The sequence below is a fragment of the Schistocerca serialis genome, chromosome 6, assembly GCF_023864345.2.
Source record: "Schistocerca serialis cubense isolate TAMUIC-IGC-003099 chromosome 6, iqSchSeri2.2, whole genome shotgun sequence".
Taxonomy (NCBI): domain Eukaryota; kingdom Metazoa; phylum Arthropoda; class Insecta; order Orthoptera; family Acrididae; genus Schistocerca; species Schistocerca serialis.
In genome coordinates this window covers 408,175,648-408,201,546 of record NC_064643.1, presented here as the reverse complement: position 1 = coordinate 408,201,546, position 25,899 = coordinate 408,175,648, and the positions used below count along the sequence as shown (strand labels likewise).

Sequence of the window (25,899 nt, the reverse complement as noted above, 5' to 3'; positions counted from 1 at the left end):
ATTGGCCCGAATGACGTAATTCTGTGCATACGACTCAAATGATGTTTTACAGTTTCGTTCAAGAACCATTCAGAGTCAATTTAAAAAGAATATAAATAATTTTGAAGTGGGTGGTAACTGACGTAGGTGACGAAGTCTGCACATGGTCATATGTTAAATGAAAATCATTTAAACAAATCTATACGTCGTTGCACTACAAGCAATGAAAACATGCTGATGCTTTGCACCCCAGAAATGGACCGCCTTCTGTGAACATGGAGAAGTCCTACACCGGCCAAGCACAACACTGCTTTTGCACGGAACACGTATGCAATGTCAGACTCAACCATGTTGGAAAGAAGGAAAGCTAAACTAATTAGACTGGAACATAAGGAACCTAACAAAGAGTCACATCTACGCAGGTAGCTTTTGCGGCAGTATAATTTTGGATACAATAGACGGAATATAAGAGCGGCTGAAAATATCAGTAACTGGGAGAACGGATTTTCACTATGCACTACTTGACAGCCAACTTTGGAAGTTACCAGGCGATACGCTGGACCGCAGGCAGCAGAGGACAATAGCCACTGGCACAAAGCGGGCCGGCGGTCTGGGACACAGTTGTGGGGCGCCAACCCCAGGGATATATGGTCACCGACGCTTATAAAACGAGACCAATATCAAACCAATCCACCTACAGCTTCGCTAAAATTACTTGTATCTATGCGCCTACAAAAAATCCACAACTTAAACTTCATATTTAACTTGGAACAAGCATTTGGCAGCTTACGAGGCACAGGAATTTGATCAGTTTGTGCAGTCACAGCCAAATTGTATGTTTCTTTGCACATTAACCTATGACCCTATACGCTACAGTGTGAGGTGTGATGGAAGAATGACTGTTATAAAGCCTCCATACGAACTCTAATTTCTCTGGTATTCTCGCAGTCATCATTTCGGAGACATGTGGGAGGAAGTATGATATTGGTCCGCTTTTCTTGGAACGTACGCCCCCGAAATTCTAACTATAAACCTGTCTTGATACGCAGCGCCTGTCTTGTAGCATCCACAATGATAGGTTGTATATCTCAGTTATGTTATCGCGCTTACTAAACGATCACATGACGCGCCGTTCTTTGTTGAATTTCCTCTACTTCTTCTATTAATCCAACCTGGTAAGGGTATGCACCTATTTGTTAATTCATTCTCCTGTTGCGTAACATTGAAGCTCTTGCTCACCTCATGAAGGCTATTAAATGCTATATGTAGTGTTTATACATTGGGTTGTTTTAAATAATAGCGTATTTTGTTGTTGATGTGTTTAGAGAAGGCGACAGATACACAGATTTAGTTGCGGGAGGCATTTCTCGAAGTACCTCATCGTAATGCAATTAGCGGACTTACTGACAAATTTCGTATGATAGGCTCAGTATTAGACGTCGAACGAACTAGAAGACAGTCTAAACTAAACGAACAAAAGTTTCTGGACATTTCTGACTCTGTACAGAATAGGCGAATAAAATCATTGCGCAAGAAGGCGCAAGAAAAGATATCTAGTTTGAAACCGCGCGTAAAGTGTTTAAGCGAACACTGAAATTGCTCACATATAAAGTAACAGCATTGCAAGAACTGAAGAAAGCGGACCATGAAAAGCAAATCATTTGCTACAAACGGTTACATCTTTTATTGAGAGGAATACAAATGGTATTCCCGATGTCACCTTGAATACAGACGATGCCTGGTTCCACCTCTTTGGTCATGTTAACACACAAAACACACGTTTATGGTCAATGAAGATTCCTCGTGCTGTGCTTGTAACGCCATTGAATCTTCAGAAAATAAAAAACCGCGAACAGTGAACGTCATTTTTGATGATCCATGGTTTCATTGACCCCCTAGAGGATGACGATATCAACTACTTACGGGTTCAGCAAGATGGCATTATTGAGCATACAGCTAACAACACTATTTGTCTTCTGAACAGATGTTTGGGGAAAGTGTCACCTAAAAGAACCTATGGCAGCTACCCTCGCTGCACCTTATTCCGCCAGACTTTTTTACCGAGCGAGGTGGCGCAGTGGTTAGCACACTGGACTCGCATTCGGGAGGACGACGGTTCCATCCCGCGTCCGGCCATCCTGATTTAGGTTTTACGTGCTTTCCCTAAATCGCTCCAGGGAAATGCCAGGGTGGTTCCTTTGAGAGGGCACGGCCAACTTCCTTCCTTAATCCGATGAGACTGATGACCTCGTTTTTTAGTCTCTTCCCCCAAACAACCCAACCCAGACTTTTTCTATGGGGAATCGCCCACGCATGTTTTGTGACTTCAAAACTGAAATAATTCGGTACGTGAGAAGTGTATCACAATCAGATCTGCAGGAAGTGCTTTCCTATAAAATTAAGCGGGTTCAGACTTGTATAGCTGCCGTGGACGTCGTTTACAACCCATGTCGTCACTGCACAGCAACTTTCCGTACACCCTGTACGTTTCCTGAAGATTCTTCCACTGATACTCCGCATGCAATTTTCTTTCTACGCAACTAATTGTATGTTGTTATTCCGCTTTAGGCTACTTCGGTTAGTTACCCTTAGATATTTTACGATTGTTTCTGTTTCCAAGGATTTACACCCAAATGTACGTTCGAACGGTACGGGTCTCTTCAGCTACTTATGTGAAATATGCCACATGTATTTACGTTAAGTGTCACCTGCCAACGACTGCACCAATCGCGTAGGTCTTTCTGCGTTTGCTAATCTTCACATTGCAATATTCCTATGGATAACAGCACTGTCCATGAAAAGCCTCGCTGAGCTTCCGATGCTATACAGTAGATCATTTGTTTATTTTGTGAACAGTAATGGCCCAATGACACTCTCTTTGGTTACCACCGAAATTACCTTTACATATCACTATTTTGTTCCACTAAGAACGGCTGAAGGATTCTGACTGTTAGGAAGTTCTTAAACGAATCGTAAATCTGGGCAGATACTCTTAGCGCTCGTATTTGTTTCACTCAACGAAAACGCGAAAACGTATGGGATGCCTCCCGAAAACTATGAATTATTTCATCAGCCTGGGCACCGTTTTCTACGGCTTTCTAGATAACGTGGACGAACAAAGCGACTTTATTTTCGCAAGATCACAGTTTGCGTATCCATACTGATTTTCGTACAACAGAGTTTCGTCATCCAGATACGTCGTAATGCCTGATCATCGAACTTGTTCCTTAAGTCTACAACAGAATGACGTCATCTATATACGTCAACAATTGTGTTCGTCTGCCGAACGGCCCTTCCTGAAAACGGGAATGAGCTGCACTTTAGTACAATCGCTTCGTATACTTCGCTGTTCTAGCGACCTACGATGAGGTGCTGCTACACAGGGGGGAAAGTTCTTTCGCATAAGCTGCGGAGAACCCCACGGGTACATCGGTAGTCAAGCTGTCTTTCCTCTGTTGAACGATTAACTCGTATGGAGAGAAATTAGCGATGCTGCTCAACTGGTCGACAGCTTACATAATTAAGGTGTCCGTAAAAAGATACAGGGTACAGCTACAGACAGAGAAGTTTCCACACGGCAAGGCCAGCCTCCAGCTAGGAGCCGTAGAGGGCGCGCAGAACTCTGTCTATGTTATGCTTCTGCCTGAAGTTACCCTAATACTTCCGAAGTGAACATCCCACCGCCAAACCTGAATAATTACGACTCATCTCAAGTCAGTATCAACCAGTATCAACAATGTGAGCGTTAGAATCAACAAAGCACATCAAGCATCAAGACAGCGTCAGGAGTGTCTACAATTGCCGCCAAGATGAAGAAAGAAAGATTATGGTTTAACGTCCCGTCGACGTTGAGGTCATTAGAGACGGGCCAAGAAGAGACAACTTGATATTCTACTAGCTACACTGCCGTTCACTGGATTCTGGATTCAGCACTAGACCGGTCGTTCACAGATAGAGCAGTGCAAGTGAACATTTTACAGCATTGCTACGTTGTACCTTCACACTCAAGTTACTTAATATATAATTTAGATTAGCAAATTACTCTACATATTTGCTAATCTGAGTTGCCATGTTTAGCTGCTGGCTGACCCTGTTTGCCGCTGTGACGAAGCCGTGAGCAAGATGGTCGCCTCAATAGCAGCTGCTATTTTCTGTGGTAGCGGTTCTCTTCCTGCCATATATTTATGTTTGACATTAGGTGTATTTAGTGATTAAAAAATATAATATTGGTCATGACGTATTCGTGCAAGACTCTTTTACAACCTTGAACTGTATCTTCATGTAGTGATAAATTTCATACAAATCGATTAACTCTGTTGCAAAGAACGAACAGTTTACTATATGTGTGTTTCTTGCGCTTCATTTCAAGGCCATAACTGTGTAGCTCCTGTGCAGCACCACGTAAAACGACTGTCAGAAATGTTTCGAGCAAAGGAAGTATTGAATAAAGACATTTGTGCAGCCAAGATATATGGCGACAACCACTAATTGATGTTAGATTGTAATCACATAAATTTGTAAAACAGTCTCATTTTGGCTCATTTATTATGCAGACCTTCTTGTTTTTCACCATATGCTACGTATTATATCTTTCATGTACATGTTATTGAGAATAGGACTTTTATTAAAGATTATTCACACTACACAATGATGATTACAGTGCACCTCTGAGAATGGGTATCAGGCCAAGGCCGGTGCGGCATAATAAACTTTAAGCCCTGTGCAGCTGATGTGGACTTTTAGTCATCATGAATTTCCTGAGACCCATAGCAACAACACTCTCGCGAAAACAACGCCACCACAACGATCTCCCGACACTTTAATATTAACATGATACGATCCGCTGTCCCGACAGACCACATACCCACTCATACCGGGATCTGGTTCCAATCCTAAAGATGTAACAGTGATAGTGGTTAACATCAGTTCCTATCTACTGTAGTAATATTAGTAGATTCCGCGCCATCTATAAATACTTTGGTTTACACACAAAGCCCGAAGCCCAAAACAGTATTAAATTTTAAACACGCTGTAAGAAATAATAACATACGTTTTTAAAACTATACACAGTTTCTTTAAACTATGATACTAATACTCATATCTTATTGTTTCAGTTTAAAGAAAATGGTCAACGACCGCGGAAAAATCACCTGGATTCTGTGATGGAGAGTTTTAAATTCAAACACTACGCTGACTTCCAACGTTCAGCAAAGGAGAGACAACTATGGTTGCAGCGACAAGGGCTAGTCTTTAGATGATGATGATGATGATGATGATGAAGGATCAGAAAAACTAAAAGGACCATATACGTTGAGAGACATGAAATAGCAGCATTTCCATTCGGTGTGAATACCTTCTGTTGTTGCGCTACATCCTCAATCAACATGTTTGATCCATTTCATTCCAGCAGTAACAATGTAACTACAAATAAAATTTAAAGTATTGCACCTCATATTATTCTCTTTACTTGTGGGTCAGGCAGAGGCAGAGGCAGAGAGTACAGGCCGTTTGACACGAAATATCAAACTGTGTGGTAGATGCTTATTGGGTGCTTCCCTTGACATTACGACAGTTAACAGTACTTAACGGCATTCAGTTCATGAGCACGCATAGCAAGTACCTGAATATGAGACAATATTGTCTAGAATTCGATGTTACGTGAATGAGATAAAAATCAAAATAAAGAATACACTACGGCAGCAGAGAAAGTGACTTTCATTGGATCACACAGATTTCATGCTCCTGGACTTTTATTGATCATGCCTCTGTATAGATAGGACCAGGAAGTTCGTACACATTCTTCTGATTTATACGGTTGATGTAGAATATAAAAATGTATCACGCAACCAGATTTTTCCTGCCTGCTGGCTGCTCGTTTAACATTCCACAGATGGCTGTTGAAAGGCTGTCTCAATGTGTGTTCAGGTTTTACTTTATTTTATTGTATAGTCATTAACACTTGAAAAGTGTCAGTAAGCACTTTATTTCATTTTGTTTCGAGTCACTGAAGAAGACCTTTGAACATACGACTAAAACAAAATGTGCAACATTCTTAGATCTCACCTACAGTATACTAAAATGCGTTGTTTGATTTGCAGCTTCAACGAAGTTCGTATTGGAAGTAATTTTTTGGTAGGTGCTTACGCCGCCAAGTGGCACCATCGAATAATTTTCTGGTCAAGATAGCATGTACAGGCGTGAAGTATCCGTTACATAGAGACAGTACGTCACAAAGTTCCATTGGTGAAAAAATTGTTGACTAATAATAGTTCGGGGACCTCAGAATCCTTCCGATTGCCCCAGAACCGGTGCCATGTGTTTACTACGTCAGTTAAAACTACATTTACGTCTCACGCGTGATATTACGTGCATACTTTACGTGAATAAGTTCGGTAAATTTGAACCACTGGATCTCGATAACAGTTGATACCGGAAAAAGTTTCAAGGCTCACCGAGAACGTCATCTTAAGAACATTAAAAATGTCGACGACTGGCAATGAATAAAAATTATGGAAGTGATCATCCGTAAAATTGGTGCTTTGCGAACCCAGGTATTATCGCTTTTCGGGGTTTTCTCAGGAACAGTTCATGGACAAATGGTGATTTTATAAGACCCCTAAGGCACGCCGTACACCACACCTAATGCAATTTTCCCGGGCTGGAGGAAGTGTGTAATGTTTAAATTTTGACCTGCTACTACAGGATAGCTAAAGTAGGCCCGTTCGTCCAATAGGTGTACGAATAGTCGCTAGACCAAGGACTATCCAAAACACTTGGCCGCTATCTCGTGATCTATAGAGTCAACATACGACCCCTCGAATAACAGCATTTTCGCGTGCAGCTTTTTGGAACATATTGGTGCCGTGCTCTAACGAGGGTGGAACGACTGCCATGAACGGATGATTGACGATATTTTGTTATTTAAGAAATGTAATATTTACTTGCATGTCTGAAAGAACAGACCTTGTTGACGATCCACAGATGTACAAAATAATTCGGTATTTATTCGCTGGCTACGAATTCTTTGACATTATTGTATTAGAAATAGGTGTACTATCTATTAGCGATATATGAAAATTTATGCTGAACTGGGACTCGAGCCTAGATTTCCCGCTTATCACTAGCTGTCACCTTAACCACTTAGGCTGCGTGTGCACTGTCCGCGGAAAATGACGAATGCAGTGGGCTATGACGTACGGATGTAGAGAATATGCACGGATAGCCAAGGTGGTTAAGGTGACTGCTCGCGATAAGAGGGGAAATCTGGGTTCGAGTCCTGGTCTGGTACAAATTTTCATATGTCACTAATAGGTAGTATATCTATACCTAACACAGCTGACGTTAAGGAATCCGCAGTCAGGGAGTAAATTTTGAATCTGTAATATTTGGTAAATGAATGCATAAACAGCACTCTCAGTCGAGCAGCCCTTCTGTAGTCCAAACCATGACGTGTTACGTAAATTGTTTCTACTTAAATATGAGACTACTCTTCAACGTATTACTTTTTCTTATAAAGAAAGAGGTTTAACAGTGATGCACGGTGTCTGGAGAAATTGCCTGTGTCAGTAAAGCATTACGTATGTCACTAAGGCAGAGAGCGAGCCATTTCGTTCAGGTTAACGCCTGCCGATGAATTCTATGCACTTGCAATTACACAAAGACTTTTACGGACATTTCTCTGCATATGACATCTGGGTCTATGTTGCGGAAGGGTTCTCTCCGTAACGCCTGTGGAATGCTTTCGTGTAATGCCACGCTGACCAGACGCACGTGCTCGGTAAGCGGCGACAAGTTGACGCCTTCGGAGAAGGGCGACTCTGGTCGGGGGTTCCTAAGGTGATCCACCGACGAACAGTGGGCGGGCGTTTATCCACTTAGCGCAAATGGGCCAGGCGCGCCGCCGCCGGTGACCCAGCAAGCTGCCGCATTCCGTACACTTAACACAGCTCGCGTCTCACCGGTAGGCGTTGCCGGTCGGGCGTGTAACGGATGTGATAATTCTCGAGGGACAATGATACGTAGAAAAATTTAAATATTTATCAGTCAGAATTTATGAGTCTTAAATGTGCTGACTAACCTGCAAAGCGGTTTAGAATATATTTGTTTTAAGCCATACAATGACCTGCTTGTGCTCTCAAAATTGGATATCATTTCCCTCGTAACTTGATAGGTAAATACATAATTTCAAAAATTATTTATTTAATCTATCAAGTACCGAGGAAAAATGTGATCCAGTGCTAGTTGATCATTATGAGTTAGTACATAGCTAACAGAATTACGATTACAAAATTTACAAATGACAGAATTAACAAAACAGGAATACTTTGTGAGAGAGTATACAAATAAAGACATGGCCAGATGTCAAAGTAACTGCGTCAGTTAGGCGGATGAGTAAAAGATCAAAGTTGCATGTCTGTGTGAAAGGTAGAGCGGCCAACAGATCACATTAGCGTTGTTCGCTTTTGGTACTGTCATCAGGCATGGCAGGTTGTGTAAAGAGCATGGCAAGCGTCAAATGTTGGTAATCACTAAGTATCACGGGAAGCTACCACGTACTAGTCTGAGACAGCGTTATCAGCATCGGACTGAATTTGAAAAAGGCCTCATTGCGGGTCTCCAATTGACCGGCCAGTCGAATCGAGCAGTATTCTTCAGACTTGTGGGGCATTTGGATGTGACAGTGGCCCGATGTTGGACTGAATGGGAATGTGAGGACAGACATACTCGACGTCAAGGATTCCAGTGGAAGTCCTATGACCAAGGGAGGATCGCCGTATTGTGCACCAGGCACATAGTGTCCCCTTCACACGCGCGCCTGCCATCCAAGAACAAGAAATGGACTGCTTGCAGCACTCTGTGTCATCGTGCACCATACTAGTAGCAGCTACACTGGGGAACTACCGTCCCACGTGTAGATTGCCGTTAACGCAGGGTGACAATTATTGAACTAAATGAAATAAAATCATCATAACTTCTAAACAGTTTGGGCTATGACATTCAAACTGCGAGGTTGGCCGCGGGGCATAATGGGATTTACACTCAGGATCGCAAATTAAGGATAATGCTGATACATGGTGAAACAACGCTCTGGTAGGCGGTTTGTGGGTTTAAATCACCTCGTGGTATGACCATGCGGTGCATTTGACCTGCCGTCGTCGCACAGTGACCCTGGCAGCAGTCCACATACGCAGAGGTGTGTTGGTGGATATCAGAGTACGGTGCAGTGAGTAAGTGTGCAGACGTTTTCAGACGAGCTAATGGTGACTGTGTGTTGAAAATGGCTCACACTTATTGGTGACGTTATGAGGGGTAGAATACCAGGGTGACTGGAGGCTGGTCAAACACAGCAGATCGTAGCACGGGTCCTCTGTGTGATCTCAAGGCTATGGCAACGATGCAACGATTCCAGCAGACAGGAAACTTATCCAGGCGCTACAGTACGGGACGTGCACAGTGTACAACACCACAAGAAGACCGATATCTCACCATCAGTGCCAGCAGACGGTCAAGGTGTACTGCAAGTACCCTTGCTCGGGACCTTACCACAGACACTGGAACAGTTGTCTCCAGACACACAGTCTACAGACGACTGAACATACATGGTTTATTGGCCCAGAGACCTGCAAGGTGCATTCCACTGATCCCTGGTCACAGGAGAGCCCCTAAAGCCTGGTGTCAAGAACACAGTACATGGTCATTGGAACAGTGGTTCCAGGTTATGTTCACGGACGAGTCCAGGCATAGTCTGAACAGTGATTCTCGCCGGGTTTTCATCTGGCGTGAACCAGGAACCAGATATCAACCTCTTAATGTCCTTGAAAGGGATCTGTATAGAGGTCGTGGTTTCATGGTGTGGGGTGGGATTATGATTGGTGCACGTACACCCTTGCATGTCTTTGACAGGGGAACTGTAACAGGTCATCTTTATCGGGACGTCATTTTGCACAAGTATGTCCGCCTTTCAGGGGTGCAGTGGGTCCCACCTTCCTCCTGATGGATGATAACGCACGGCCCCACCGAGCTGCCATCGTGAAGGAGTACATTGAAACAGAAGATATGAGGCGAATGTAGTGGCCTGCCTGTTCTCCAGACCTAAACCCCATCGAGCACGTCTGGGATGGTCTAGGTCAACGTATCGCTACACGTCTTCACACCCCTAGGACACTGCAGGAGCTCGGACAGGCACTGGTGCAAGAAGGGGAGGCTATACCCCAGGAGCTGCTCGACCACCTGATCCAGAGTATGCCAACCCGTTGTGCGGCCTGTGTATGTGTACATAGTGATCATATCCCATATTGATATCGGGGTACATGGCCAAGAAACAGTGGCGTTTTGTGGCACAAGTGTTTGAGGACGATTTTCTCAACTTATCACCAAAACTGTGGACTTACAGATCTCTGTCGTATATGTTCACAATGTGCCTATGCTATTAGCACCAGTTTTGTGTAATGCCGCATTGTGTGGCACCACATTCTGTAATTATCCTTAATTTATGAGTATGAGTGTACTTAAACCTAACTAATCTAAGGACATCACACACACCCATGCCCGAGTCAGGATTTGAACCTGCGACCGTAGCAGCAGCGCGGTTCCGGACTGAAGCGCCTTGAACCACTCGGCCACAGCGGCCGGCTGTTAGACATGTAATGTAACATTATGCCTATTAATGAATAGATTGTGGCAGCACTTTAAATTTTTAAATTCGGTCAATAATTGTATGAAATAGCGAAAATCAAATTTTTGTTACCCCTGGAAGCACTTAGATTGGCAAACTGCAACTGATGCTGTGTGATACAGGTAACCGTCGTTAAGTAGCATAAATTCACTTATTTGCGTTAATCTTCGTGTATATATGTTACCGAGACGGGATCAGACAGTGCTTGATGCTGAGTAAAAGTAGTTACAACGATAAAGATCTGTGTGCGCTGTAACTGTTGGTTTGCATATTTTTGACATGGTTTTACATCTTGAAATACCAATTTGACTGTCTATTCGTGATTTGAAAATGGGTCACGGCCCGAAACTAGTCTTCGCGCGAATTAAATAAGTGAAATTTTCAACTTTGGCTGTCTTTTTTTTTTGTATTGGAAATTTGTGGTAAGGTGTTATGGGACCAAACTGCTGAGGTCATCTGTCCCTAAGCTTACACACTACTTAATCTAACTTAAATTAACTTACGTTGAGGACAACACACACACACACACCCATGCCAGAGGGAGGATTCGAACCTCCGGCGTGGGGAGCAGCGCGGCATTGTACTGATTAACAGAAACTGCTGTCCTACAATTATTCCAGCATGCTGGAAGTTCATCTACATTCAAAAGTGACGGGGGTTCAACTATAAGAAGATGCAGATTCAACGACAAGGAGAAGTAGAATTCAAGAGGCATAGTTGCGATCTAGTTGCAGCTGCTAAAATTTACTCTTGCTTATGGTAGTTCAGATTCGCTGTCTTCTGATAAACTACGCGTAAATGTTTTCATTCTGCAGACAGAATTTGCTATCTGTCAAATGTGCCACTTTTGGAATGGCGAGACGGATGAAATTAAGGCAACCACATCTCTATTCCACAGTGACGTGTTTGAAATGACATAAATGATTTCAATTGATCCTTCTGGTGCTGCTTGGTAGGAAAACTTCCTAATTACTCGTATAAATAAAAAGTGCAAAATGGTGGATGTTCTACAGAACACTGTTGAACGCCCAAAATTTTGTGCTTTTGTTTTTTTCTTTTTAAGTTAGAGAAAGAGTAGAGTGCATTACAGATCATGCAAGGAAACTCATTCACAAAAATTTTGGGCAGATGCTGCCTCGTTCGAAAATGACACTCAAATAACTGATGAGGTATTATAAAGAGTGTTATAGAACGACGTTTCCAAAACCTGGAAAATCATAGAGGATGACATTCGGAACATTTTGGAATCAGGAAGTTACAGTTGGAAAAATGAAATAACGTTTCTACAGCAGTAGGAGGTTTTTGACGTCCTACCACTTGGGTAGCTATCTTTCCATCCATTGACGTTGTGCTGTTTCTGCAGGTGGAAGATTGCAAGCGCATAACTACAGTAGTCTACCTGATCCTGGCCACAGGAATTAGTTTCCTTAGTGCTGGTCGTCCTTCAGTTGTCCCCTTTCATACAATGAAGCTATGTTCTAAACACACAGCTAATCAACAAAAGTTAAGGGTACAGTTGTCTGGTTATCTCGCTTTATGCGCTTTAGTTGAGTTCTGACTTCATGGAGGGTGATCACACATCTGGAGAGCTCGTTGATACGGATTTGTGTTAAGTGAAGGTTGCGGGAATGCCAGTGCAACTCGTCGGTTGTACGCAAGAAGTTACCCAAACTGATGACTTCTTGTATCCTATTATTCGTCAGTGTCGATCGTCGACTGAGAGAGGGATCGTGCCAACAGATACATATTAAGCAGGTCCAAGAAGGACAAGAACCCTTCAATTTGAGGAAGACGTTACGCAACAGGTAACTGCCAATCCAAGAACAAACATACGTACAATTGGTGCCTGCAACGCACATATACTCGTACCACCTGATGATCTGGTGGGTTTTACACGGTGTGCACCTACATCGATTCCACGGTCAACCATGTCAAACTATGGGCCAGCCTGATTTTCAGTTCTCACACTGGTTCCTTCGTCAGTGCAGTGCTGTTCACAATTTTCCAGACCGGGTGCTGTTTACTGATGAGTCAACATTTACAAAACCTCCCGCAGTAATCACCAATGGGCTGTTAAAAATCCACGCATTACCCGCAGAAGGAGTTATAGATGAGCTTCTCAGTAACCATATGCGCCGGAATTCGTGGAGATCACCTTGCTGGATCGTTGTGAATGGCGTATGGTATTTGAACTTTCTGGAGAATGCCTACCCTGAACTCTCGGAGCACGTTCCCTTGCCATTGCACACTAGTTTGTGGTTCTAGTACGACGGTGCCTCGTCGTGTTTTGATCATGGAGTCAGGTCGTATCTCACAGACAACTTTAGGCAGAGAGTAATTGGAAGGGGGTGGCCAGTCCCTTCGCCTGCGCCCTCTCCTGACACCCCCCCCCCCCCCCACACACACACACACGCCTCGCCACCACTACTGTTGATTTTTTCTTCTGGGGTTATGTAAACACCTTCCGCACATTACGTCAGTACGAACAGTGCGTGAGCTTACTGAGTGCATATTTACGGGATTTGATACCACCAGAGGGGAGCGTGGATTCTTACAGACAACCAGACGAAATATGGATCGCTTTGCACAGTATGTAACGAAGTCGGTGGTCCTTACATTGAACATTTTCTCTACAGTAGCGACGGCATATATTCAGTTTATAGTTTTTAATTATACTCTACTACTTTGTCAATAACAGTTTTCTAAACTACAGTGTCTGGTAGTTCATTTAGCTCAGCGAATGCGTAGAAAGTGCATAGTGTCATAGAATTTCTGGTTACAGAATATTGCTTACTGTAAAATGTTCCGAATTTCATCCTTTACAGCCCCCCAAATTTTTAAAACGTTATTCTGTAACACCTTCTACAGAAAATGGAACGAAATTAAACACTCAATGATTCTGCGAAATACTTCCGTGACGCAGTCGTCTTAATTTCAAAGATCTTAAATTGTATTTACTATTCTATGGCAATGATCTTGGAGCTGCTCGGTACTTGTAGATTCCAGCTCTACTTGTCGGACCAGATGAAGACGAATTGGAATATCATAGAAATATTTTGCAGAATAACTGAGTGAAAGACTATACACTGTGGAATCTACTCAGCGTGCATTACGGCTTCTTAGCATTACTCAAGTCAAACAAAAAATTTTACTTTCTGTTAGGTAAGACCGCAATCGCATGGAATTTTAGATGCTGAATCCATATCTCACCTTATTTTTTTTCCAACGATTACAATTTTGGCACTATGTGACTTTCTTGTAAACTGGAAAATTAGGAAAGCACATGTAACTGGAAGAGAAAGTAATTTGTTTTCCTTAATAAACAGTGTATTATGCCATTATTAAATAGGGATTATGTGTCCATTGACTTGTATTTCCTTTCTCTCTTATTTTGAAAAACAGCTTTTTCTCTGATGAACTGTCTGTTATGCGTCGCAGTGAAGTGACCAACAGTAGTCTGGCGTCGTATTGGTATTCCGCCGACCACGATACCATCTTCGCATCACTTTAATCACTTCATGATACCTCTTAGAAGTGTGAATGTTGATGCTCATCAAACAGCCTAACTTTTTCTAAAACTGTCAGCATATTGGTTACAAGAGAAATTTATTGTGGAGCCTTTTCGTTTTCGAAGAACTTGGTAAAAATCTCCGTGAATAATTCACAAGTCTCTCTATGAATCAGTCTCCTTTGTTTATTTGAAGTTAGAATCGAAAATAGGCATCGAATTTCAGGTCCTACAGGCATCATTCAATTTCGCTTCTGATATATGAGAAACCTTCTCGTATAGGCAGTTATGAAACATTCTCCTCCTTCATACAATGCTTTCACAAACTATTTCAGCAGGCCCAACTTAATGAGTAGAGGTGGTAATGGACTGTTTTTCAGAGCCAAAGGTTCTTGACCAAAAACAGAAGAGTCATAGTACCATAGTAAAGGTGTGTACTAACCAGTGCAACCACTGCACCGAAATAACAACTTTATGGTATTATTAATTGAATAATACACGAAAACTATAAATTATAATTGCTAAAAGCATATTTTAATGTGAATTGTAAAGCAGATTTTTTGTTATTTTAGGATCTAGGACACTAAGAACCGCTAGAATAAGATACTATCTTGTGTTTTTTTCATTGTTGGCCTGCGTAATTAATGACGCATGTCTACCAAAACACATATACCTTATGTCTGCATAATTACAAAAAGCATACAGTCAATGAGTATCTTTTCTTGGAGTAAGGCATAATCTGTCATGGGGCAGCATGTTCCGTAACCGTAAACATGGTCATGACATGTGTACAAAGCAGACATGTGGCGATCTATCCAAGTTAAAACTTCTAAAGTTATTGCTGAAACGTAGCTATTAGCCTCGTTTCATTATTACAATGCATGCACTTACTGGTGAGTCGCTATGCGAGAGGGTGACGGTAATGTTTTCGAGAATCCTTTGTGTGTCCACTGTGAAGGCGCTGACACCGGGAAGGAAGAGGCATGCTGTAGATGTTATATGTCGCAGTTATTATATAATTCTGTTCTAGTGCCTGAGAAGGAAGGATGCAGGTCTGGACGGCCTCTTTAGTGAAATCTAGTCACCTTTTGTGTATGGAATTGCGGGATTTCATTTTTGGTTTCATTTATAACTGGCTACTTTATTTTCGTGACTTTGTGCGAGCTATGTTTGCATAATGTTTTGCAGCGAGTTTAGTTCGATATGGAATAGATATCTTTACAACCTGTAATGGTTTTGCCCAAGGTGGCCGCATGGGTGAGTGTATCCGTTTGATATTTACCAGTCCACTCCTGTATCAGGCCTAACGAGCGTCTTTTAAATGGATATCGGAATAAACTCCCTTTCGCAGACGATATCTGGTGCGACAACTTGTAGATTTTATGTCACGAAGCTTTTTTGTATTATTTTGCTTCGTGTGATTTGTTTTCATTTCTGCACCACCTTACATGGTTGCTTGAAAGCGTGATTAGAGACTTATTTTTGATGTGATTTTCTTCTCTGGGACACATTGTATTTTTACATCTTGAATTTTGGAAAATAGATTCAGATGTAGTTAATGTTATTTCTTTTTCTGGTTGATGAGAGCAGAATCAGTGGCTGCTCATACTGCTGTTTGTTCAAATAAATAGATGGGTCCCCACAATTGATTTTCCCAGAAAGATAGTAAAATCTTCTCCCTCGTCATTGCCATAGACAATCGTAAGATTATGGCAGGCCCTAAGTATTCTAAGAACTCTAACTTACTGTGAAATCCTTTCTCCACTACAACCAGCCATACAGTAATCCTAATGTTTCTTTTTCTTTGTACAATTTTCAGCTTCGTTAACGTAAGTTCAGCGAGCAGTAACTATGTAGTGGACAAACTTCTATGTGCGGTTCAGGAGTGGAATTTAGTTGAGGCTTGTGGAGGCAGCCAAAATTTTATTAGTGCTTCAAGGTCTTTGGTCTTGTATGTAAACCGGTGTGTTATCATAGTCATATGTGTGCATATTTTTTAATTAATTTATGTGGTTTTGAACTGATACATGTGATTTGCACTGTTTATTCCTACAAGAAATGAACTGCTCACAAAAAAATCAGCATCATATGTTATACGCTTTTATACTAATTATTTCAGTCAACCCCCAGTGTGTCTATCACAAGGATAATTCAGTCATTAAATCAGCTAGCAACACAAATTATCGATGCCGCCGAAACGAATCCAGGTAGTAAAACAATGCCTTACAAATCGACGATGTTTGCCAGAATAAGCTGCCACTGCTAACAACCTACAGCCTCCATTGTATCTTCTTCTCCCATTGTTTCAGCCCAGTTGCAGAAAGCTCCTTACCAAGTATTCTTCACTTCACAATTCGTTTCAGAGTGACGACAAATCTAAGTCGTTATTCATACTACTAAACTAATCCTTTCTTTTTGTCGTGACGACTGTTGTTAGTTTCGTAGGCCACTGTTTGCCTTTGGTCCACGTTCCTTCGTTCCTTCTCTATGGACGCCAGTGAAAAGGAGCTGACAGTTACCGATGTAAGTGTTCCATTGGTGCGCACAGACTAATGGCTCCAAATGTTTACGCATTTTTAATCTCTGTGGCACAACACCGATTGTGCGTCCAGTAGTTTCATCGATGGCCGGAAGTCACGTTACGTTTGTCGGCTTCCTTGTTGATTTTTGACCGGAACAATACTGTTTCCAAAGTTTAGAGGACTTTTCCTCTGAAACAGCGTGGCCTGCCTGCCTTTCGGTGTTCACACATGTTGTTGTTGTTGTGGTCGTCAGTCCTGAGACTGGTTTGATGCAGCTCTCCATGCCACTCTATGTGCAAGCTTCTTCATCTCCCAGTACTTACTGCAACCTACATCCTTCTGAATCTGTTTAGTGTATTCATCTCTTGGTCTCCCTCTACGATTTTTCCCGTCCACACTGCCCTCCATTCCTAAATTTGTGATCCCTTGATGCCTCAGAACATGGCCTACCAACAGGTCCCTTCTTCTTGTCAAGTTGTGCCACAAACCCCTCTTCTCCCCAATTCTATTCAATACCTCCTCATTAGTTATATGATCTACCCACCTAATCTTCAGCATTCTTCTGTAGCACCACATTTCGAAAGCTTATATTCTCTTCTTGTCCAAACTATTTATCGTCCATGTTTCATTTCCATACATGGTTCAAATGGCTCTGAGCACTATGGGACTCAACTGCTGAGGTCATTAGTCCCCTAGAACTTAGAACTAGTTAAACCTAACTAACCTAAGGACTTCACAAACATCCATGCCCGAGGCAGGATTCGAACCTGCGACCGTAGCGGTCTTGCGGTTCCAGACTGCAGCGCCTTTAACCGCACGGCCACTTCGGCCGGCACTTCCATACATGGCCACACTCCATAAGAATACTTTCAGAAACGACTTCCTGACACTTAAATCTATTCTCGATGTTAACAAATTTCTCTTCTTCAGAAACGCTTTCCTTGCCATTGCCAGTCTACATTTTATATCCTCTCTACTTCGACCATCATCAGTTACTTTGCTCCCCAAATAGCAAAACTCCTTTACTACTTTAAGTGTCTCATTTCCTAATCTAATTCCCTCAGCATCGCCTGATTTAATTCGACTACATTCCATTATCCGAGTTTTGATTTTGATGATGTTCATCTTATATCCTCCTTTCAAGACACTGTCCATTCCGCTCAACTGCTCTTCCAAGTCCTTTGGTGTCTCTGACAGAATTACAATGCCATCGGCCAACCTCAAAGTTTTTATTTCTTCTCCCTGGATTTTAATACCTACTCCGAATTTTTCTTTTGTTTCCTTTACTGCTTGCTCAATATATAGATTGAATAACATCGGGGAGAGGCTACAACCCTGTCTCACTCCCTTTCCAACCGCTGCTTCCCTTCCGCTGCTTCCCTTTCATGTCCCTCGACTCTCATAACTGCTATCTGGTTTCTGTACAAATTGTAAATAGCCTTTCGTTCCCTGTATTTTACCCCTGCCACCTTCAGAATTTGAAAGAGAGTATTCCAGTCAACATTGTCAAAAGCTTTCTCTAAGTCTACAAATTCTAGAAACGTAGGTTTGCCTTTCCTTAATCTAGCTTCTAAGATAAGTCGTAGTGTCAGTATTGCCTCACGTGTTCCAATATTTCTACGGAATCCAAACTGATCTTCCCCGAGGACGGCTTCTACCAGTTTTTCCATTCGTCTGTAAAGATTCGCGTTAGTATTTAGCAGCTGTGACTTATTACACTGATAGTTCGATAATTTTCACATCTGTCAACACCTGCTTTCCTTGGGATTGGAATTATTATATTCTTCTTGAAGTCTGAGCACACATTATTGGCGATGCTCTCACAGTTTCAAATGGTTCAAATGGCTCTGAGCACTATAGGGCGTAGCATCTGAGGTCATCAGTTCCCTAGAACTTATAACTGCTTAAACCTAACTAACCTAAGGACATCACACACATCCATGCCCGAGGCTGGATTCGAACCTGCGACAGTAGCGGTCGCGCGGTTCCAGACTGAAGCGCCTAGAACCGCTCGGCCACAACGGCAGGCTCCTACAGCTTTATCTTGTGTCAATTCATTGACCCTATTACAAAAAGCTACGTTGATAACCTGCAAACCACGTACAGCACGCCAGAAGTGGCTCAAAAATAAAGTATGATGATGTTGACGATGAAAATTGAGCAGTGCTTGTAGCGTGGTTACCAGTGCCCTTGCTGAGCATGAATGTATTCAGTATGTGAACCGAGTAAACAGGTGAACTTCAGGTACAATGAAATATTACGATTTTTCATCTGTCGATGGTGCTCACAAGTCACAAACAAATGCACTACTTCAAAATATTCCCATGATGCACTGTAATGAGTTCAATACGTCTCCAGCCATCGTGTAAGTTAAGGCGCGGAAATACTGATTTCATGGTTTGACAAATGTGTTACAAGTAAGTCTTCGAAAATACGCAATAATTATTGAAAAGGTACAGTAAAGATTAATACTATGAAATTTATAAGTAAAAGAGTAGTTGGTCGTTACGTACTGCTCAGTTTTGGCTTTGAATACATTTGATTCTGTTTTTATGTTGTTATGTCCTAGTTGGCGTGAATGCAGTATACAATACCCATGTGGGCCTATCGTGACTGCAGAGCTGAGAAAGAAGATTAAATAAGTGACTTCTGCTAATATATGAGTGTAAAGAGGGTCATCTCTACTACACAAGCAAGTAATTGTTTCACAACTTTGTTGGTATGAAGTAGATTCGCTGTAGAATCAAATTATTTAGACCGTTACTGCAGAGAATTGTAGTTTATGTACATTAAATGTGTATTTTCCCAAATTTACGTGAATATCTGCATTATTACCACGCTCTTCGATATTTCCCGTCTATTCCGTAATAACCAAGAGGGGCAACTTTTTCTGAAACGGTTTTTTCGATGGTTTTATTAATAAAAACACAAGTATTTATTGCCAAATAGTTTAAGTTTATCTAAGAATGAGTTAAATTTGGATATACAACTACAGAGCAAATGGTATTCCATAATACCCAAATTTCCTCTAAATATATCCTCACAAAAAATATTGCGACGGTGCACCATAGAAATACAGGGTGATTCAAAAAGAATACCACAACTTTAGGAATTTAAAACTCTGCAACGACAAAAGGCAGAGCTAAGCACTGTCTGTCGGCGAATTAAGGGAGCTATAAAGTTTCATTTAGTTGTACATTTGTTCGCCATTTCAGCCAATAAAGTTTTTGGTCCCTTTTTCTTCGAAGGTGCTACTGTAACTGGACTACAGTATCTGGAGATGTTAGAGAATTGGCTGTTCCCTCAGCTCGAACAAGAAGCACAACAATTCATATTTCAGCAGGATGGAGCGCCACCACATTGCACTTATCTGTCCGTAACTACCTGAACGTCAACTACCCGAGGCGATGGATCGGCCGCCAGGCAGCCCGTGACAGAGCACGTCATCACTGGCCTCCAAGAAGTCCTGATCTTACCCCCTGTGATTTTTTCTTATGGGGGTATGTTAAGGATATGGTGTTTCGGCCACCTCTCCCAGCCACCATTGATGATTTGAAACGAGAAATAACAGCAGCTATCCAAACTGTTACGCCTGATATGCTACAGAGAGTGTGGAACGAGTAGGAGTATCGGGTTGATATTGCTCGTGTGTCTGGAGGGGGCCATATTGAACATCTCTGAACTTGTTTTTGAGTGAAAAAAACCTTTTTAAATACTCTTTGTAATGATGTATAACAGAAGGTTATATTATGTTTCTTTCATTAAATGCACATTTTTAAAGTTGTGGTATTCTTTTTGAATCGCCCTATATACTAGCACGTTTTTTAAAATATGACATCATCGCTTAGGAGACCCTTGTGGGTCAGCCCTGCTGGGAAACCCAACTGCTGCTGATCTCACCAGTGTCAACACACACAATTCAGTGCTGCCTATGGTTAAAAACTGTTTTAAGTGAATGAAGTCTTTTAGATAATAATTTAAAGGGTTACGTAATTCAAAACGGAGAATAAATGTATGCATTTTTGTGTATACGCCATACACATTCAAGAACACGTCTTCACACTCATAGAAAAGTACGGTAGTGTCACCATAACATACTGTTTCGTGAAATGAAGAATAGTTACATAAAAAACACTGAAATTTTCCCCAGGTGGTTGACGCTGGATAATCACTGATGTAAAAAACAGGCGGAACAGAAACTCACTCCTTAAAAACTACTTCCTAGCAACTTGTCCTGATGTCCCTCAAACTTTGAAAACCAGTGCTATGCTCATCCAAAAGTCAATTTAAATTTAGTAAGTGACTAAAAGCCAGTTTTATCGTTTGAAGATGTGCCGTATATGACGCCTGAGTGTTGTGAGCAGACGCTGCATCTGAAGTGAGTATAGAGGTTACGTACCAACTGCCTGTCACACACAGACGTGAGCGAACATAGCAACATATTGTGAGTTAAAGGGGTAGTCCTCTTTGAAAATTTCGAACACACTATGCTTTTTTTGTTTCATATGTTCCAGGAGTTGTCTGCTTTACTGTACTATTCATATCATATTCGCCAGAAACTCCGTTATGGAATTACAAGGCGATTTGTGAAAAAACTGCCTCCGAATACCATTGTCGACCCGGAAGCCAATTTAGCAGCATGTAATTTCAACCACGGCCTAACATTCCATTACGAAAATTATGAACGTGTTCGAACTTGAGACCGGACCAGTCCGTTACAACTTCTGCACAAAAGCGGACGAAAAGCGTATCGAGAGAACAGAGCAGTGAATTATAAAAGCTCCTAAATGGGCCTGCAGGATCACCATGGCAACGAGGCAGATGGAGGAGAACCTCCTTACGATCTGGAAGGATTGCTGTATGGTCCAGGGAACTCTGACTGCAGGTATGTTTAATTAAACTACAAAGCGTGTAACCCAAAACTTTAAACGCGTTTTTCTCGAGACCGTATTTTTCAAATTGGCGGAAAACATAACCCGAGAACTGTAAACACGATTTTGATCGGAATTTGATGCCGGCATTCTAAATTGAGTTGTCTATCACCGTATGTAGCCGTTTTACGATGTCTTTAAAAGTCTAGTTTCATGCACGTTATTGTTTCGACTTTTTCGGCGAGGAAAATGTTGTGGCTGCAAGGGGTCCTTTCATCTGGAGCAGCAGCTGCAGGTGGGGGAGTTTGATGTGGACACAAAAATGATTTTTTAAAGACAAGAGTCAAAGGAATGAAATTATATCATCAGATTCAGCATTACTTTTTATTTTACCTGAAAGAAAATCACGAAAATCACCTATTTTTCACACGCTGAGAGAGGGCTAGTGATCAAGATGATGGTGATGGTGATGGTGATCATGATGATGGTGATGGTGATAATGATGATGATGGTAATAATGATGATGATGATGGCAATAATGATGATGATGAATGGAGTTTCCAGAGTGGTGGGTAATCCTTTTATCCTCACAATAAAGGAGCCAATAGGAGACAGTCACGTCAAGCACTGTGATGCTGTCAGAAGAAATTACTTAAGGAGAACAGTGAACTGAGAGTATGGGTAAAAGAAGATGTAGGACACGTAGAGGTGTAGGTAGTGCACCATTCCTCTCCTCTGTACACCAACACCAGGAGAGAATACCATAAAAAGAAAGAGAGTCATGCAATGTATTATGGGTGATAAGGACAAATATCACACAGATAGATTTCACATTAAGGGATGCAGAAGTGGAATTGCATGGTACAAAACAACAACTTCTCCAACATGTGGGTCAACAATTAGAAAGACTGCTTAGGGTCAAGTGGTAAAATCTTTTTTCCGATAGGAAGGTTAAAAAGACAACAGCTTGCGCTACATCAACAGACGGTATCTATTGCAATGATTCGTCAAGACCTAATCTACGCTGTACGTCGAGTGAGTCTGTATATACCTCAAGGATGTCGCGGAAGGTTAGGGTCGTTCCATAGATGCAATGACGAGGGTTCTTTAGCCGTATTATGTAGCCGTGTGTGATATTAACCGTCTTTGAAGATGGTACGGAAATCGGTGTAACACGCACGGTTTTAATCGGAAATTACACAAGCGTTCGGATTTTTGAGATCAACAGCGTCTAGGGAAAATATTCAGTACTGCAGAGTTAAGGTTCTCAAAAGCGTGGATGCTGCACAGGACTATCACAAGTGTTTGACGAACAGATATCATGTCACCCCTACGGTGAACAACATCGCCAGCGATTTAATATGCGGCGTCGACGACCGATTTCTGCTAGCTTTGCGATAAGGCAAATGCACTGCGAAGTGTTCAACAGTCTGCATTCCCATGACCTTTGACTCCTCAGAGTGAAAGTGATTTATTTTGTCATTTGTTGACAAAAGGTACGCCGTAGTTTCTCTTCTCACAATAGCTCGCCAACAATATGGATTTTCTATCTTAGTTTGAGCGGAAGTTTTCTCCTCTGTATCTTCTCTGAGTGTGAACGACAAGATGGGGCAAGTTACAGGTAGCTTTACTGTGCCTCTATGTACGGTGGAGTCAAGGTTTCAGGTAAGAGGGAAGAAGAAGCCGACTTCAGAGGGCGCCACTTACCGCCTGTTGAGCGCTGGCCGGACTATGTAGGGCGACAGCTCTTCCTTCGTGGCCTCCTCGGCAGCCTCGGCGGCCGCCCGCTCTCTTGCGGTCGACGTCTGCGTTGTCGACGGCGACAGTGACGTCGTCTCGTTGTCAGGCGCGCACTGTTCCCGCTCCGGCGAGAAGTACACCTCTAAGATGGCGATGGTGGACTCCAAGTTGCGGCAAGTAAGTCGCAGCTGCGTGTCGTGACAGCCCGTTTCGTGGACCACTTCTGCAAACAGAACACACTTACTGTCAGTTCTCAGTGTCTCTTACAGGCCTGGATAATGACTTACTTCATAATAAAAGTTCAAATGGCTCTGAGTACTATGGTACTTAACTTCTGAGGTCATCAGTCCCCTAGAACTCAGAACTACTTAAACCTAACTAACCTAAGGACATCACACTCTCCCATGCCCGAGGCAGGATACGAACCTGCGACCGTAGCGGTCGCGCGGTTCCAGACTGTAGCGCCTAGAACCGCTCGGCCTCTTCGGCCGGCACTTCATAATAGAACAAACTATAGAGAACATCTGAAATTTTGTGTATAAGGGCATTTACGCTTTGTGTGATATTACTATCATCCTCCACGAACTATGCCTGCTGTAGAATAATCACTGCTTAGCATGCTTTCCGACCGTTATCCATGTCCTGTGGAGTCCATACCACAGAAAACAACCGTTATCAGAAAGAAAACCTGGAAAACAGATTGTTTACTTCAGTTGGCAACGGCACAGTTCCTTTCGCAGATCCGTACTTATTTGATTTTACTGAGTATTTAACATAATAAGTAAAGATGTGGAAGCTACCTGACGTGCCGAAGGGGAAACAGAATCTGGTACGTATCTTGCCTTTCGTAGATGTTGCTCTTACAGCTTCAAATGAAACCATGGATTTCACGGACAAATTTATAGGGAGGACGTGCGTACTGGCAGAACTTAAACGGTGAAAGTTGGAAGGCAGTCGTGTATTATTAGTCCTATCAAACGAGTCTCAGGACTGAAGACCACAACAACAACAACACACAGACGCAGGTTATTTCCCAAAATGGTCAAAAGGGCTTTAAGCACTATGGGACTTAACATCTGAGGTCATCAGTCCCCTAGAACTTAGAACTACTTAAACCTAACTGACCTAAGGACATCGCACACATCCATGCCCGAAGCAGGATTCGAACGTGCGCCGTAGCACCCACGTGGTTCCGGACTGAAGCGCTTAGAACCTCTCGGTCACAGCGGCAGGCTTTTAATTTCTCAGGAACGCTCCCCATATAACACACTTAAGTATAGGGAAAAAGATACATGATGGCCATTTTATTTCTGTGCAAGTACAAGCTGCAGTCATCTGACGCTTCAAATAAAAAAACAAGAAAGTGAATCTGAAGAGCTAGAGATGTGATTGACGCTCCTAATAGCATAACTGGCAGATTTGATCAGTTTGTTTGTAGTGACATAATCCACTTTTTTGTGTGTATCATGTTTTAAATTATATTATAATGCATCCACATGAATTTCACGCTACAAAATACTATGTTTTATCCTGTACAACAGGAAATACTCTATTTTTCCGTTCGTAACAATATATCTTCAGTCACACAGCCACAATTACGATATCTCGAATAGGATGACGTAGTGATTGAAGCATTTGGTTGACAGGTCAAATTCACACCCAGCCATTAAAATTGAGAATTTACATGGGCTTCCTGCGGCGTGTAGGCAGAAACCGGAATGGTTCTTTTGAAATGGACACTGAGATTACAAGCCTGGATGACTCCCGGCTTTAGCCGAGGACCTCTTGGCAGCAGTGAAATGAAAATTTGCGAACCTGACCAGGACAGGGTGGTGTGGGTGTTTTCTTGAAGGGTTCTGCTATGGGAGCGTGGCTGAGAATCTTTCCAGCGACGAAACAGTACTCTCAAGTATTACATTACATGGAGGGGGCTTGCACCCCTTGTTGTTTTGCGAGGCACTATCACAGTACAGGCCTGCATTGATGTTTTAAGCACCTTCTTGCTTCCCACTGTTGAGGAGCAATTCGGGGATCGTGACTGCATCTTTCAACACGATCGAGCATCTGTTCATAATGCATGGCCTGTGGAGGAGTGGTTACACGACAATAACATCCCTGTAATGGACTGATCTGCACAGAGTCCTGACCCGATTCCTATAAACACCTTTGGGATGTTTTGGAACGCCGACTTCGGGCCAGGCATCACCGACCGACATCGATATCTCTTCTTAGTGCAGAACTCCATGAAGAACGGGCTGCCATTCCCCAAGAAACCTTCCAGCACTTGACTGAACGTATGCCTGCGAGAGTGGAAGCTGTCATCAAGGCTGAGGGTGAGCCAACACCCGATGGAGGACGCCACGAACTTTTACGTAATTTTCAGCCAGGTGTCCGGATACTTTTGATCACATAGCTGGTTGGTTGGTTGTTTTTGGGGAAGGAGACCAGACAGCGTGGTCATCGGTCTCATCGGATTAGGGAAGGATGGGAAGGACGTCGGCCGTGCCCTTTCAGAGGAACCATCCCGGCATTTGCCTGGAGTGGATCACATAGTGTACATGTGTTTTTTTTTTTAAGTTGTACGTGATTGCACTATATCGTTTT

The 25,899-nt window shown here is 42.4% G+C and overlaps 1 protein-coding gene across 2 annotated transcripts in view; it reads right to left on the bottom strand.

Annotated features, from left to right (window-relative positions):
* The window catches only part of LOC126483873 (CUB and sushi domain-containing protein 1-like), a 434,289-nt gene that overhangs the window by 303,172 nt on the left and 105,218 nt on the right, over positions 1–25,899 (bottom strand). For both annotated transcript variants that reach the window (XM_050107116.1, XM_050107118.1), the window contains exon 2: positions 23,263–23,518. In XM_050107116.1, coding sequence (XP_049963073.1) covers positions 23,263–23,518 — 256 coding nt within the window. The remainder of the gene's footprint in view (positions 1–23,262; positions 23,519–25,899) is intronic.